Source organism: Microplitis mediator, chromosome 5 (assembly GCF_029852145.1).
Source record: "Microplitis mediator isolate UGA2020A chromosome 5, iyMicMedi2.1, whole genome shotgun sequence".
Taxonomy (NCBI): domain Eukaryota; kingdom Metazoa; phylum Arthropoda; class Insecta; order Hymenoptera; family Braconidae; genus Microplitis; species Microplitis mediator.
This window is the reverse complement of record NC_079973.1, coordinates 23,950,012-23,967,928: the sequence shown is the minus strand read 5'-3', so window position 1 is coordinate 23,967,928 and position 17,917 is coordinate 23,950,012. Positions and strand designations below refer to the sequence as shown.

Sequence of the window (17,917 nt, the reverse complement as noted above, 5' to 3'; positions counted from 1 at the left end):
GGCTGCCCAATTTCAAAAGACAGTTACTGACAAAAATTAAATTTTTGAATCATGCTCACAAGACTTCACTGAAACTAAAAATAATAAAAAATCTATTTTGAAAAATTTGTCCCTTACTGTATTTTGAAATTGGGCAGCCAACTTCTACCCTATACATACATATGTATGAAAAAATTTTCCTTCGTAAAATTGAAGCCAATAATTATTTGGTTACCTTTAGAAGGACCAAAATTTTATTTTGTAACGAAAAAAAAAAATACAAAATTTTTATCAACAAAAAAAAACTTACAATTTTTAAAATTAAAAAATCTATTTTTATATTAATTTTGAAAATTTTTTATATCAAGTCTGTACTTTTTTTATACATAAATTAAATCTGTTATTGGCTTGTATTTAAAATCGGCATATTTTGAAATTAATATCAATATTGATTGATCTATTCTACATAATTATAATAAAAAAAAAAAAAAAATTAGGTATAGAGATAAGAAAAAATGGAGTAAGTGAGGGTAGAAGATATGATAAAATTTGTGTGCACAGAAGAGGTTGAGGAAACAAAAAGTACAGAGTAGAGTAAAAAGAAGTAAAAGTATAAGAAGCAGTAAGCCCGTGAGTATGTATTGAGTCTGTCTAGAGTAAGAGTGTAATATAAGCTGAGAGTTGAGAGCTGAGAGTGAGTTGAAAGTTAACAGTTTTGAGTGAGGAACAAAGAGGAGACACAAGGGAGTCTAGCAAGCAGAGGGTAGAGGGCGACAGGGAGATTCGATGAGTGATCGCCGGAGTAGGGGGGTGACCACGTGACCCGCTCGCTAGCCAATGGACGTCAGCACCCCAGGAGGCTTCGCGTTCTGGCGAACCAACATTCGTGTCGCAGCTGTCTCAGATCTTGAATCGTCATTCGCACGTGGATATTTCTCCGTGACGGGTGTGTGCGCGCGCGCCCTTTAAATAGTACGCCGCATGTTATCGCAACAATATTAATATATATTTTTTCTACTCACAATAAATTTATCAATTGATTATTACACTTAATTATTTTGTGAGAAAGTTTTTAATTGTGTGCGAGTAAATTACTTGTGATTTACGGTGTTCTTGCGGTTAATTATTTTTTGTGCGGATTTGTGTCCTTGGGAATTTTTGTCTTAATAAAATAATTTGCTATAGGTGAGTCATTTTATTTTATCTGTCCATAATAATAATAATAATAATAATAATAGCACGTGAAATTTGTTTTGTAACACGAGACGGAGTATGTAATTTTTTTTTTTTAAGCAGATTTTAATGACCAGTACTGTAACATATAATGAACATGTAAAATATCCCGCAAGTTTGTGCGCTGTGGGCACGTGCTACGTGTTTATTAATAAACCTGAGCCTGAAACTCGAATTCAATGTGTCCGTCTGCAGTCTAAATCTATACTATGTACATATATACTACTATATACATTATGTATTATATTATCTGACTTAACTTGGGCTCTATCTATTAAAATAAAAATATGAATACCAAGTTCACATAACGGAGTTATGAGTTAAACTTGAGGTTTATTTTTGGGCAAAGACGATACCAAAAATTTATCTGGTTTACGGCGCAGATTATATTTGGGTTGGTATTGGCATTAGGGGACGGACGGTTTAAATTCTCCCCAGGATCCTTACGGCAAAACTAAACCCAGTTGTCCCTTCTTTCACTTGTATTGAGTCCACCCTGTAGCTAAACAGCAGCACAAGCGAGCCCTCTACTACCCTGTGCGTGTGCAAGGTTTTGGGAAGCTCCTGAATATGAGCACGTACAATTTTACAAAGTTTTGTTTAGCTTAGAAGGAGAAGAAGAGGAACACTGTAGGTCCCCTGATATTTATTGTCCCCTGTACCCGGCAGCACTGGGTGTAGAAAGTACCGAAAGAAAAGTAGAAACCCCCTTGTTGCTTCGTACTTATTACCTGCTTTCCCGCCACCACGACGATACTCCGTTTCTGTTGTGATTGTATTAGTTTTGTCTCTACCGTTCCTGCACTATCGTGTATCGTCTAACGTGTACTGTACACAATAATCGTCATAATAATAAAAATAATAATAATAATAATGTACAGAGGCACCGGTTCGTATAACGAACAGCAGCAGAAGCAGCTGCCCATTGTCAGCCACACTCTGCTGGTTTGTGCTGCTTGTGCTCTACTGCTATAGCCAATTTTTACAGCTTACACTATACTTTACTGGTCTTTTAATACTACTATTATTTATGGAAATACACGACATAAAATTATTTTTAAAAACTAACAATAGTGAAATTTTTTTTATTTTAAATTAATTTTTTGCTCTTTAATTTATACTATGGATTTTTTTTTAATAATCATGAGTATAATGATTGAAAAAAAATTTTAATAATTTCGTAAAGTTGAGTAAATTATAAATAATAAAATGGCAAATCATAGGGAGGTGGACAGTAATTAAAAAATTTGTAATTTTGAGCATAAATTGGACGTTTCGTTCTTTTATTGGGACTTGTTCAGTAACTTGATCATAGAAATTCTATCGTCTACTAGATCTTTTTGAGACATATGTCATCTTGTTTAATGATATAAAAATTAGCATTTAAATATTTTAATTACAACATTATAATTAATCTTTAATTTCATAGAAATACTTATTAACCATAATTATTATGAGAGAGAGACTCAGTACCCGATCAGGGAACTAGTACTCGATCACTCCATGTACTTGTATATCTATATTTAATAAATAAAGATATAGAAATACATGAGTAATCGGGCATTGGGTCTCTTGCCTTAGTCTTTAAAATTAAAACTTAGTTTCTTTACTTTAAATGGAATTTAAATTTTAATCCCGATTGCTATTTAAATAACAATTGCAGAAAAATTCAACTCAAACCGTAAAAAAATTATTGACAAAATTTGAACGGCTTGACCTGCAGAAAACTAAAATGATAAAAAAGCCTCAGTTGATTATGTTGATCTATCAGTAATCAGTGAGCGAAAAGTACCCTAGGGTGTTATCTAAACTGGGTCAATGTCGTGTCAAATAAGAGTAGAGATACAAAAAATAAATCCAATGTTTACTTGGTATTTAGACAGTTGCGATACAGGTTCGGCTCAACATATATCACATATTTATTTATTTATTAATATGTAATATATGATACGGGGCTTTTTTACGAGTGCTTGACAACCGGTTGAAACAGCAGGTCATCCCAATTGGGCGGGAAAACTGCTGATACACACCTGGTTACCTGGTCTCTTTAGTTCTTTATTCCTATCAACCGTTTTTTATTTTTTAAATATTAAAGTACATTAGCATTTATATAAAACCCTCATTGTAACAATGTCTCTCTACACCCTTTAATATCTTCCCTAACATCTTATATATATAAAAGAAATAAATAAAACGAATTTTTTTTTGTTTGTTGCAGAGTCTTTGCTCAGATGGCATCTGTGATACTTTGAGCTCAAGTAGACTAGTCTTAGAAACAACGATAATAATATTATTTAAAAATATTAGCAGAGGAAGAGAATTAGGAAATTGAAAAATATAAAAATAAAAGCAATTGCCCGTGAAAATGTTGATGCCAGGTGCAACAGGATTGAGTGCGGTTGCCGCAGGAGCAACTGGTCAAGATGAGCTGGTAACAAGTCTAGGTGCATTGGCAGGCGTAACACCCCAGCAAAAAGACACGACCTGGACAAAATTATTCGTCGGCGGACTGCCGTACCACACTACCGACAAAAGTCTCAGAGAGCACTTCAATGTGTACGGAGACATTGAGGAAGCTGTTGTCATCACGGACAGACAGACTGGCAAAAGTAGGGGCTATGGATTCGTAAGTGTGCAGTGGTTTATTTATGCTGTTTTATTTTATTTATTTATTTTTTAACCACGACATTTTACTCTTCTATTCTATCTCTGTCTCATTTCTATGATGCAGCAAAACGTATAAACTACTCTAGACTTTCCCCGGGACAAATGTTTCGTTGGAAATGGAGTATGCAAAACGGTGAAACTCATTCATTATTATATTACTCCATTGCCAAAGAAAATTATAACTTACTATTATTCTATTTTTTTTTTTTTTTTCAGTATCTAGTCTCTAGACTCTAGCAAACTTTTTATTTATGATATTTAAGTATTAGCTTGCCGTTACACTGTCTTGGTTAACGTTTTATTTATTTTTATTTTTTGCTGACTTTTATATTACGCTTTAAATATATTTTTATTTGCTCTCATTTTTTTTTATTGATTTTAATCCAGTGATTAGATCATTAATTTAAATAAATTCAATAAAATTATTCAATTATACTGTAGGGAATTATTCCGGAAATTCAAGAGAAATTTATGTCATAAATGTCATATAAATTAAAATTACAATGTATTTTTTTTGTTTACTGTTCATAAGTTAATTAATTTTGTAGCTGATTATTTGAAAAACCTGAATTTTAATTTATTTTTTATGTATTAGTTTTTTAATTCAAGAAATTTTATAGCGAGACTTTAATAAACTCACAATTATCAAAAACTAATTAAAGTTTTTTTTAAAAAAATTAGTACTGTATTTTAAAAATTTTTAAATTTAAATCCCCTTCAATATTTTGATGAATTACACAACACATGTATTTTTAAATACTCACATTGTAATTTCATTAAAGATTATGCTTCAATTTTTTTACTTATGCTCAGAAAAAAAGAATTTTTTATCGCAAAAAAATTTTCGCCTTAGAAATTGAATACAAAAATTTTCTTTGAGTGAAAAAAAAATTCTTGAGCCAATAAATCATTTTTTTTTCTGTCTTAGAAAATCGACATCCATTTAAAATTAAAAATTTTAATTTAATTTCCATGACAATTATCCTCGAAAATCTAAAAAAAAATTTTTTTATCATTAATTGAAAATCTATTAATGATCAAATCACAATTAAATGTTTTGTATAATCATAATTATTAATAATTAATTACTGTAAAATATCTGTGTGCGCGATTGTGGGATTTATGTTTACAAAATAATTAAAAAGACCCGAAGAAAAAAAATAACAAAAGTTATTAATTAACCACAGGTGATTATGGGCGACAGACCAGCGGCCGAAAGAGCTTGCAAGGATCCAAACCCTATAATTGATGGCCGGAAAGCTAATGTTAATTTAGCAATACTGGGAGCGAAACCACGTGGCAATCTTCAAACCAGTAAGTCAAATATTTCGATAAAGAATATGATTTAAAAAATAAAATTACTTAGTCTACTTGCTTGCTATCACGTGAAAGAATTCATTCCACAGTACTTTTGTAATCACAGTGATATAGAATAATAGGTAGATTAGAGTCATGGTTTTTTTTTTCTACTACTAGACTGCAATACAACTTGTATAGAATTATCAGCAGCGTAATCAGTACATGGGGAACAATACCCGTTATTTTATTCATACTCACTTACTTACATATATTATATAGTTATTCGGTTGCTTTCATGCTCACTATTTTTAGTGTGTCCGTAATGGAACTCGTAAGATTTTCCTATGCTCTGTTCGTTAGATTTTCATGTCGGACGTGACCGGCGAAGTGAATGATTTTTTTTTAAATTTACTATTTAATTAGAAGACATTACGTACGTAAAATTATGTTTATACGGTGAATATAAATATCGTACATTAAATAAAAGTTTTATATTTAAAACTTTTGGATAATAGTGGAAACCTAAGCATGCAAACCTTCTCAATAAGACAATTTATAGATAAATTGATAAAAATATAGATAGCCCGAACTGGGAATCGAACCCAGACCAATTCGGTATCGCGCCGAGTGCTCTACCAGTTAGATTTGATAATTGAATTATAAATTTTAACGAAGCCAGAGAATTATTATTTTCTGTAGCAAATGTTTATTTCAGCCAAAATTATATTTCATGATCAATAGATTCTTATAATTATTTTTTTTTTACCGTTTGTTTGGTCAAGAAATCTATACCGAAATAAATAAATTATAATGACAAGAGACTAAAATGTATGTCTGTATATTATTTTACGTAACAGAAGGTTAAATAATGGTAATTTATAAATAAATAATTTAAAAACAAGTAGATTTATCAATTAATAATTATTCTCGGAATAAGACTCACCGACAAAATAATTTATTTAAATTTGTAAGCAACCTGGAGGGAAGAAATTGATTTTTTTTGCTATGAATTTTTAATTTTATCAAGGGACGACAACTTCCGTTAATTTATACCTACAAATTATTTGGTTACATAACTTTTTATTTTTTATACTTAATTTTTGTGCGTCAGAGTTTTGAAAGCCTGCCAAAATTAGTTTATTTAATAATCATAATTACTATTGTCATGATTTAATGATTTAATATTTTAATTTATAGTACTTGGCATGGACATATTTTTAGTTTATGTGAATGTATATATTTTGAGAATAAACTTGTATAGCTGTGAGTAAAATCTACGGAGAATAACTTTTTTGTTAAGCGCAGTGTATAAAAAGAAGAGCACTGGAGTATAAATTGTGAGTTTGAATGATAAAATGAAAAATAAAACGTTAGATAAATAAATAAAAAAAGATTTGTTAAGAATTTAAACGAACTGTCTTCTGAGTCATTTGCTCGACTGATTCGTACATTCTCGGGTCTGTTGCAAATAGTGGCCGTTTGCCAAAATTACTGTGCCTGCATAGCCTTTAGTGTCAAAAATAATTAAACTGATCATATGTCTCTTTGTCATTCGCTTATATATATTTATATTATAATCATCTGGATTGTTTTCTAACAACCGACACAATAAATTATTCTTATCATGACAAGTTATTTGAATCTGATGACGTTTTAGTGAATGCACAAACTTTAGAAAATTTTAATTTTAATGCTAATGATAAAAATAGAAAATATTTTTTATTTAAAGTGTCTGAGTGTAAGTAATGATAGTAAATATTTTTATAGGAAATGATTAAAAAGAAAATTTACAACAATAAATTAAGTATTTTAATTTAAAGGAAAATTTAATTTTTCGTTTATTGCCAAAAATTACTCACGAGATTATGAAATATAATGAAATTTTATTTTTCGAGTATTGTTTGATATTTTGTTCATTTACTTAAATATTTACGCTTATTCATTTTTTATTTTATATAAAATGCCGTCTGGCAGTTAGATTTTTTTTTTTTTAATTTATTTAAATTTTAAAGTCTCATAATAAAAATCAGTAAAAATGATTTTTTTTTTATTATTTATTGAAGGTTGCTCTAAAACTACAAGGTCATTTACGACCACAGTTTCTACATATTTAACTATATAGTAACATATTTAAATTTATATTTAAATTTCTTTGAACAATTTTGACTTTTTTAAGAAAATTAAGGTTTTGTTGCTTCCCGATACGGCGTTGAAACATTCTTCTAAGGATTTGGGTAGCTTGGAGATTTCTCTGTAGACCGATAAGTTGGGACAGTCAAAGAAAAAATTATTTTAAAATTATAATTGAAAATGATTTTATCTATTTTTCAACGTAGACTTTTAATAGAACACAATAAAGTTACTTTATTGAAAAATTATAAAGAAAAAATGAATAATGAAAGTGTAATTTTTCATTGTTTCGAAAATTTTAAACTTCCGTGAAATCTGAAAAATTTCCTATAAAATAAAACTAAATTCCTTCATTAAAAACTTATAAGAGAGGTAGCCATGAAAGTAGAATTTTTGTTATTTTGAAAATTTAAAATTCCCGCTATTTCAAAACTATTCTACTAATTTTGCTTATCTTTGAATTTGATAAAAATAATTGCTGAAAAAATTCATTCGGGTCCGATTAAAGTTATGAGCAATGGCATGTAGACAAAGCGCGTTATATTTATTAGGAAAAATGCATTAGTTAATAATATATGAAATCCACTGAAAATTTAAGAAATCATTTTAAGTCAAGACTGTAACAAATTATTTATTTAAAATTTTCTAGCATTTCCTTTTGCTGCTGGCATAAGAACTGGATATCCTACAGTACTGCCCAGTCAATATGGGTAAGTTTAATAAAATTTATTTAATTTTTAAACTAAAATAAAATATTAATGTATTCTTATACGGAAATCTTTGAAAAACAAACATTCATTTTACTCTCATATAAATAGTAACCAAAAATGTAAAACAATTTAAGGAAAAATTAATTTTCGGCAAATTTATCTGAAAAATTTTCGGGTGAAATGCAGTTATTCCAACGGAATCAAACAAAAACGACTAAATTTTTTATTCATTTAGTTATTTTACTATTTATTTTATTATTTGTTTTTTTTTTTTTACGTATCAAAGTTTCTTTTACGGAAATTTTGTTTTGTTTTTCTTTGTTCTGTTTAAAGCAAAAATATGAAATGACATTTCAGCATCTCGAGGGTGCAAGAAGGCACTGCGAGGAGTGAAAGGGAAAAGGGTTGAAAAGGAGGATTGAGAAGAATCGCGTGCAATTGATAGCAAAAAAAAAATATATCGATTATGAAAATGAAAAAGAGAAAGAGAGAGCAAAGTCGAAAATTCTATGAGTCGATGAGAAAAGCGGGCGGGAGAGAAACCGTAATAATCATGAGTACATACATATTATTATCTTCAATATATCTAATAATAAACGTTATTTTTTTTTTTTTTTGTTTACGAGGATGAACTCAATTTTGTTGGGGTGTGGTTTTTTTTAATTCTCTCTTCTTTTTATTGACGTGAAAGATTGGTTGCGACTGCCATTGAGAGATTTGAGATTTGAAATTTAATTTTGTTTGTTTACCGATTGTTTCTCTTTTTTTTTAATTATTTATTTACTTTTTTTTTTATTTTATTGTTTTTACTTTTAATCTTCTACTATATTTTACCTACTGATTTTGTTTTTATTTTTAATCAACATTTTAGTAGTGATTATTATTAATCTACTGTTAATACAAAAATTTTATTATTAATTATTAATAATCAGATAATCATGATAATTAAAACGAATATTTCGGTGCGATAATTAAAAAATTTTAAATTATGCCGATAAATTTTTTTAAAAATCGCATAAAAATGCTTTTTCCATCACATTATTATTTTTATCTACCAGTAATTTATTGAACCGAACCACAGAGACAAACTGCACTACATACGAGCTTTTATCACGCAGTGGCATCTATTTATTACTCGTTCGGATGAAAATTTGTTTGCTTTTTTTGTTATTCTCTCATCGCGATACTTTTCTTCACGGTCAATGTCACTATTCATTTTTTTTAAATTTTATATATTTTTAGTTTTAAATTATGCAGCACATTCACATATAAATATATATTTTCGAATACCGATAATTGTTTTTTTAGAATAAAATTATTAAGTATTTTTTTGAAATCATTAGGGGTGCGCGAAAAATTTGAATTGACGAATAATTTGAGTCCCAGGTCAAAAAAATAACTTGATTTTGACGAGTGTGAATGTAGCAGACATCAGACAAGTTTAAAGTTGTAAATAAATAGAAGAAACAATTTAAAAAATAATCTTTATAAAAAGTGCACTTATTAATTTAAAAATTTTTTAAATGCGGATTTTTTCAAAATTTTATTTTATTAATTATTTACTCTAATTATTTATACTTTAAAATTTGTCTGATGTCTGCTACATTCACAATCATTGATTTTATCATAATTTAAAAAAACGGAAATAAAGCAAGTCAAGTTTAAATTCTTATTTTAGTTAATGAAAAACATATTTTAAGATATGAAAACACATTCGATTTTGACTGTTGTCTTACTTAGTACCGATTTACGCCAATAAAGTCAAATTAAAGTCACGTCGTTAATTAAATTTAAGTCACATCAAAGTCAACGTGACTTTAATTTGATTTCGTTGACTCAAATTTTTAAATTCAAAAATTTATATTGAAGTTACAAAAAGTAAGCGTAGCCAAGATCAAGTTATTTTTTTGACCCGGGATTGGATCGAATATTAAAATTCAATTCTAAGTTCAAATTATTGGTCAATTTTTAAAATTATACTAAAAATCAAAATTATTTGACTAGTAAAAAATTTTTTATAATGTATCACATGTGAGTTGAAATTGAATATTAATCAAATAATTATGTATTTTTTTTTCAAATTTTTGATATTAGATATCGAAATAATTTTATTATTATGAATAATAAGGATTGATTTGCTCTCTCTAACAATTTAAAATATTGAACGATATAAAAATAATAATAAATAATTAACTTTTGCGTGTGTGACGAAAGCTTAAACTACACTTGATGTCGCTATTGGTGTGATTGTTAGTGTTTACTGTTGTTTTTTTTTTAATTTTATTTATTTTTATCTTTTTTTTACTCTCCTCACTTTGTTTCCGTAATTTGATTTATTATTGTTATTATATTATTTTTTGTGGGTGTTGTAATTTGATTTGTTTAACCCGTGTCGCGGCGCCTTGGACTCTAAATCCAAATAATTATTTTTAGCATAAAAAATTGTCCAAGACTGAGTGACTCTTGCGTTGAACAAACTATCGCAAATAAATGAATATATAATAACAACAATTACACGTAATTGGTATTCCCTGGAATATTTTTTCAGCAGACATGCAAGGGAAAGTAAACTAGATTCTTACTCCCTGGAGATACTTTTTTTATTTTTTTTCTCTTTTCTCTCTGTAAAATTTTATTGTCCAGAAACTTTACGTGTCCTATCAAATGATCTTGTCATCGATCCGCCAATTATCGTGTCCCCAATGCAATTTAGACAAACACCTCACTTATTTCTACTCCAAGTACATCAGAGCACTTAACACTAAATAAATACATACATAAATTTTTTGTTGTCTATACATAAAACTTTACTGTATAAGTGCTAGGGCAAGTGATAAAATATTTTTACAGTATGATGTCGGGAAAACATTTTAATAAAATTGAAATTCATTAGAACATAACGATCAAGTTGAAATAAATTAATTTTTTATTATTATTTAGGGGAGAGTCGGTCAAAATAGGGGCGCAATGAAATAAATATTTTTTTTTTTTATGAATACGGAAATTTTTTACTTCTATTTACTTTTAAAAAAATATATTTAATTACCGTTAGAAGAAAACATTTTTCATTTGCGGACAAAATGGGGTAGTCTCAAAAAACACGAAAGGAATTTTTTTTTTTCATATGTAAAAAAATATTTACTGTCTGGAAATTCAGTTTTTGACTTCCCTGTGTAAAAAAAATTGTTAAAAAAAGGTTAAAACAGTGTTGACTTTTCTAAACTTCAAAACGTGACATAATGACAAACTTTTTTTGAACGTTTTTTAAACTTTTGATAATTCAAGGGAAAATTCAATAAATGTTCTAATATTATTAAGATATACTAAAACGAAAAATGGTCAGAAATAGTTCGAAATCCGTTTTTTCTGAATGTATTTTTCACTGAAAAATGTTAATTCGTAGTATTAAGGTATTTATTTTTTTCTGTGCATTTTTAGAAGTTTGAAAATCGTTCAAAAAAAGTTCGCTATTGTGTCAAGTTTTGAGGTTTAGAATAGTCAACACTTTTTTCAACAATTCTTTTTACACGGGTCAGTAAGAAATACGGATTTTAATAAAACAAAAAAAAAAGTTTTTAAAAATAAAAATCCCTGATATCTGAAATTGTTTAAAAGTAATAAGTTAATTTTGAAAACCAAAAACTTTTCAGTTTTTCATCTGGTTTAATCTTCCAAAATATAATTTAATAAATCCTACTCTTTTTTTCTTAATAATATAATTGAATGTTAACAGAATAAGTCCGTGAATTTCTTAGCAACCGCACTAAGATACTTAATAAATGTCATTTAATAAATTTATATATAAATATACATATAAAAAAATGAGCATTCCGTCTAGATTTAAACATTGACAAATGGTATATTTAATGCTAATGGTTTATTTATATTTACATTATTATTATTATCAAGATCTAAAAACATTTAAAACCGAAACCTAACACTCTAAACTCATCACCCCGACAAACATGTAATTTTTTTTTATTTTATTTTTTATTTTCTATTTCTTCACTGTCGTCGCGAGTCTGAGATAACGACGCGCGTATATATCGGCCATGTTGGTAGCTGGCGTCGGTCCAGGCTTTATTTAGATCCACCTGTCCAACCATGTCGGAGGTTGACGCGAGTCGCAGCATTTAAGATTTCCCGCCCACATGTGATACTTTTTTTTTCTATTTCCTTACACGCATTTAGAGATTTAAGGCTCTGCATTTACTAGATACCTACACGTATATATTTATACATTCACTTTAAAGTACACTAAAATAATCTACGCGACTTTCAACATTTAACTTTATTGTCGCGAGAAAATTCAATCACGTCTGTATATATTTATATATATGTATGTATACTATTAAGACACCTGTCTACTAATTTCCGTGTCTCGCTACAACAATTATTCAGACATACGAATTTTGAAATAAATTATTTAGGTCCTCGGTAATCCCTCAGACTTAAAAAAAAAATAATAATTGATGCCGGCAATATGATTTATACTTATTAATTAATATGTTGAATTACTTAATAAACAATAAATAAATAATCACCACGCCCAAGTAACGAGGTATTGGCCAACTCCAAGTTGCACGGATTGGTAGATGATCCCATTGGATTATCAGTTTGGCGCCGGCGCGAAAACACGACTGATAATAACAAATTTAAAACTGATAATACACTTTTTACTGTTTACTGTCAATTTTACTCATACATTTTAGTTATTGCACCAGCAATTACCTTCCTTTCTACCAACTAATCGGTACGTCACACGGAATTTCACTTAGAAAATAAAATAAACACCCCGTATTTTTCGAATGGGTAATTTCAATCTATTTACTAATTCATTTACCGTGTCGCTCTAATGCATTTTTTATTTAAATATATTTTTTTAATTTTCTTTATGAGTTGTTAAATAATCGATAGTGTCCTAGATAAATAGACTAGCGGAAGCATATACAAATATAAATAATAAATAATAAATATCCATGTTATTGCAGTCCATTAGAATTGAAACAGTTATTATATAGCCATTAGACAATGTAAAATTCATAAAGAGGGTAAGAGAGAAAGATTGCAATCATTCGAGCCACTTTGCGTCGGAAATCGAGGGTGCTTACTTACTTCCGTCACGGAAGTTGGCGCAAGCTCACGTTTATTGTTATTCGTGACCACGTAAACCTCTTTAATATATACTCATATATATATGTATATCAACACTCAAGTACTACATAATAATATATGCGCTTAATTAACAAGTACTTCTTCATCTTATACTTGCTAGTAATTTAGCAACAGGTTAAACATTCATTTTTTTATGATCCTGAAGTTAGCCGACGTCTAATAACTTTTTGATTTTTTTTAAACGATAAATTATGAAAAAAAAAATATTTGAAAAAATTGCACCTATAAATTTTTTAATTTTCAACATGTGCATTTTTTAGTTTTACGTTTTTTTTTATAATTTACTTAGAAAAAAAAAATTCCAAAGATTTTTAATTATCTGCCAACTTTAGGATCACAATTTTTTTTCGTCTTGTAATTAAATAGATTTTAATTAATAGGTTTTAAAAAATATTTTACTTTTGAATATACATATAAATATGTAGGGGAGTGCCGAAATTAGGGGTGGCCAAATATTTTGTGAAAAAATTCTTTTTTAGCCGTAATTTTTTATCGGAACTGAGAAATTTATTCTCTTAAAAATTTACCGTGGCGGTTACTTTTGAATTTTACTTCTACTTACCCTTTAAAAATTAATTAGTGAAATTCACTGCGAATCAATGGATTCACTATTTCTACAGCTATAAGTATACTACTAATTCAACCAGTGGTAAACTTATAGCTGGTTCTCAGTGAATATTCACTAATTCGAAGTGAATTTCACTGTTTCTTTTTTAGAAAGTAAATTTTCACCGAATTTATATATTTCTTAAGAATAAAAGTTAAAAGAAAATCATTTTTAAATTTTTTTTTAGACTACTGCATTTTGCGGGGGTAAAAAAATTATTTTTCAATGACTTGAAAAATTTTCTCATCTTTAATTATGAGTAAAATATAAGATTTAGTATATTTAGAATCAAAAGAGTGTATTTTTTTATCAATCTCATTTTACCTGGCCATCCCCAATATATATATATATATATATATACTGTATATATTATAGAGGATTCCCTTGGTTGAATGATAGCAACACGCGATTTTTTCCATCCATAATGCACAGTGACCGCATTTGAGATACAACCGATAGATAATTCCAATAGAAAAAAAAAAAATTACTCATAAATATTATTAGAAGACTACGAAAATATTAACATTTATTATATTATACATCAATATTTATATGATAGTAATTTGTTGATGTTTATTTGAATGAGTATAATTTTTTTGATTGATAAAAGGAATGAGGGTCAACACATTTGTGGTTGTAACAGACAAAGAGTAACAAGAAAATAGATAAAATTAGTAAAGTGTTGGGTCATTGTGGACATATCGGTCAGGATTGAGACCGCGTAAACAAAAAATATAAAAAAGGCTAAAATACGTAAACTATATTTTTAAAACGTGTAAGTCCTGAGCCCAGGAGCGAAGGGAATGAAGGAGAAGGAGACCGAATAAGGGGGCATAAGGTAGCTTAAATCGTGATCGTACACGTGTATGAGAAGGGCAGTTGGTTGGTTTTGTTAGTTAGTGTAGTTTATGTACACCGAGGCCACAGGACTCCGGAAATATTGATTTCTTCAGCAGACTCGACTGGACATACTGAGCATTATCGATCGTGTGAATATAAAAAAAACCTTCACGGCTGTCCAGGATGTCTGAATACTTCCGTCCGACTCGTTATTAAATTTTCTACGTCACTCTGAAAACACTTTTTTCCTCATTATCGTCTTATTTAATTGTTATTTTTAATTTAATTTTGACGTCTCGAGTCCCTCAGTCCATGACCAATTTTATTATTTTCGGCAATTCAAATTTTATTTACCGATTCAAAATAATATCCCTCCGATTCCTTCGGCGCCTTTGTGTCTTACTTTTAAAAAAACAATAATCTATACATAAACAATAGATTTTTTTTTTTTATTAATTGCGTAGTAAAATGTAGTCTATTGAATAAATAATACAAATAATTGATAAATTACGATTTCATTAAATTATCTATATATATATTTTTTGATCAATCTGTTCAATAGTTTTAGGAGTATACTAATTTCAAAATAATTTTTCAGAGTACCACCAGGCTACATGTACCAGTCGCCTTATCTGACGGCAGCAACACCCGGAGGTCTTATGCAATTACCGACGACGCAATTGAGCCACGCGGCAGCTGTTGCCGCGGCATCACAATTCTACGAGTACCAGAATGCCGCGGCGGCTGCAGCCGCTGCCGCAGCGGCCGCTACCTATCCCGGTACCTCGTCCTACAACTTCGCTGAGGCCGCTGCTTATCCGTACACCAGTGCTGCCGCGGCCGGTATGTTTTTAATAAAACGCAAGTGAGATAGACGCGATTTAACATCTAGGTCATCAAAAATAATTATAAAAAAAAATAATTAATTTGATTTTTTAACTCAAATTATCTAGTCAAAAAAAATCGCGTCTGTATTTTGACGGTTGAAATAAAAATAAAATAAATGGATCAATTGTATTAAAAAAAAAATGTTTTTTTTTTTAGCGAACGCAGCAGCCGCAAGCTACGTAACTCCTTATACATACGCGACATTACCAGGTGCAGCGGCATTACAAGGAGCAACAACGACGGGTGCTGCGTTCCCGGGATTGCCTTATCAGACGACGCCCCAAGAAGCACGACTCCAATAGACAACACTAGACTACTCTACTACTACAACTACTTATAAAATATAAATCTGCGGCATAAGCCTAACTTAAAATATTATACATTAAATTACATTAAACATTTCTGACGAAATAATAACCGTCTAAGTAAATCTATTATTAGAGTATAAAGTATAGATGTTATAGAGCAACGATATTTAAGTGAGAAAGCGATATTTAAGTTAAATAACGCGAGTGAGAAAGAGCGCGAGTGTATTTAAAAATATTTGTTTAAAAAAAAAAATATTTATAATTTTTTTTTCATTACTTTATTTATTATTTATTCTGGTTTTGTTATTAATTTTGTTAAAATCACTGTCACTGAACCTCTATCTTCCTTAATCTTCCCGGGAGCCAAATACGGAACGAGCGGGAAAATATTTAAAAAAATAAAATGGCTCGTACGAATAAAGTCAATCTCCAAAGAGTCTAATTACAACTAATTTAACACAAATAATAACAATGATAATTAAATATTTTGTTATTGTAATTTAATTATTAATTATTAAAGAAAAAAAATGTCGGTGCGTTTGTCCAGAATCACAAATTTTTTAAAAAATCTAACGAATTTTTAAATTGACGTACGTTAATTAATGTACAATAATTGTTTACTGTAATTAAGTTATTAGTTAATTTAATTAATTAAGATATTAATATTCATAACAATAATAATAATTTAAGATGAATTAATAAGTAATAAATATTAAAATAAAAATAAATATAATTTAGTCAATCTATAGATTGTAGATAGTTCGATAATTATAATAATTATGAAAAATTGTTAACCAGGAAGAGACAGTCAAATTATTATTTCCTACTAACTTAATTGTAATTGTTATTTCTATTTTTTTTTTTAAGTAATACTCAAATGTGGCCTTAATTAAAAAATAAATTAAATAAGTGTCTTATTGAGGCCTTAATACATTGATAAATTAATAAATATCAACCATCGCTCAATAAATATACAATCATATGTTAAATATATTTAAATAAAGTAATAATTAAATAAATGGTACAGTAGAGAAAATAAAATGAAATAATTTTTGGAAGCTAGTCAATGGAGGTTTAATGATTGGTCTCAAGACCTGGTAAATAAAAACACAATTTTTATTTAAAATCACAAATTCGAAATTTTTAAACTCAACTTTTCGTAATTTTCAATATAAATTTAATGGAGTCTGCGAATTGTATCAGAATAAAATTATAGTCGAATTATTTTTTTATTTCTAAATTAAATTTAAAAAAAAAAATTATAGTAAAAGAAATCTGGAGTAAATACGAATTTTATTAAAAATCAAATTTACGTCACACGAAATTTTGGAGATTTGATAAAAATTACTGCGCATACGAAGTTTTCTTTTTCAAAGGCCCGTACGAAAAAGTATATATCCGGAATCTATACGGGCAAAACTGAATGTATGTCTCATATATGCGGCATATATTCAGATTTGCCCAAATTTATACCGAAATATTATTTTTTAGTGCGGGGGAGTAATGGGGATTTTATTTCAATCCACATCGACTCTGAATTTAATCTGCGTTCACTTGAAAAATTTTTTTTTCAATGTTCATAAATTTTTGAATTGTCATGTAATTTTTTTACTCATCTGATAAATTATAAAAAAATTTAAATATAATTTAAAAATAATTTGAATTTTTAAAATGATTTTAAAACTGTCGATCAATTAAATTATTAATTGATAATTAAAAAAAATATTTAAATAATTCGATTATAATTTATAAGAAAATATAAATATTCTAATTCGCGAATCCAAATTATTTCCACACTCAGTTTATCTAAGAAACTAATAGACGATCAATTAAATTTTTTAAAAATATTTATATAATATTTAATAAATAATTGATAGTAATTAATTAACAATTTTTTATAATTACAAGTAAATTAAAATTTCAAATTTTTAAAATTCATCTAAAAGTGTCCGTTAACTTTTTTTTATCTTAACGATGGAAAGTAATAAAATAATAAATTGTATAAAGCAACGAATCGTATCAATAAAAATACTTATAATGATAATAAATATGAGGAAAAATAATAATAATAATTATAAAAT

The 17,917-nt window shown here is 28.2% G+C and overlaps 1 protein-coding gene across 1 annotated transcript; it reads left to right on the top strand.

The window, feature by feature from the left end:
• Positions 1-854: 854 nt before the first annotated feature.
• LOC130667983 (RNA-binding protein 24-B-like) lies at positions 855-16,962 on the top strand. Its single transcript, XM_057469945.1, has 6 exons — positions 855-1,164; positions 3,431-3,838; positions 5,067-5,193; positions 7,958-8,018; positions 15,239-15,483; positions 15,685-16,962. The coding sequence occupies exons 2-6, from the start codon at positions 3,578-3,580 to the stop codon at positions 15,828-15,830; spliced, it is 840 nt and encodes a 279-aa protein (XP_057325928.1). The 5' UTR covers positions 855-1,164; positions 3,431-3,577; the 3' UTR covers positions 15,831-16,962.
• Positions 16,963-17,917: the final 955 nt, after the last annotated feature.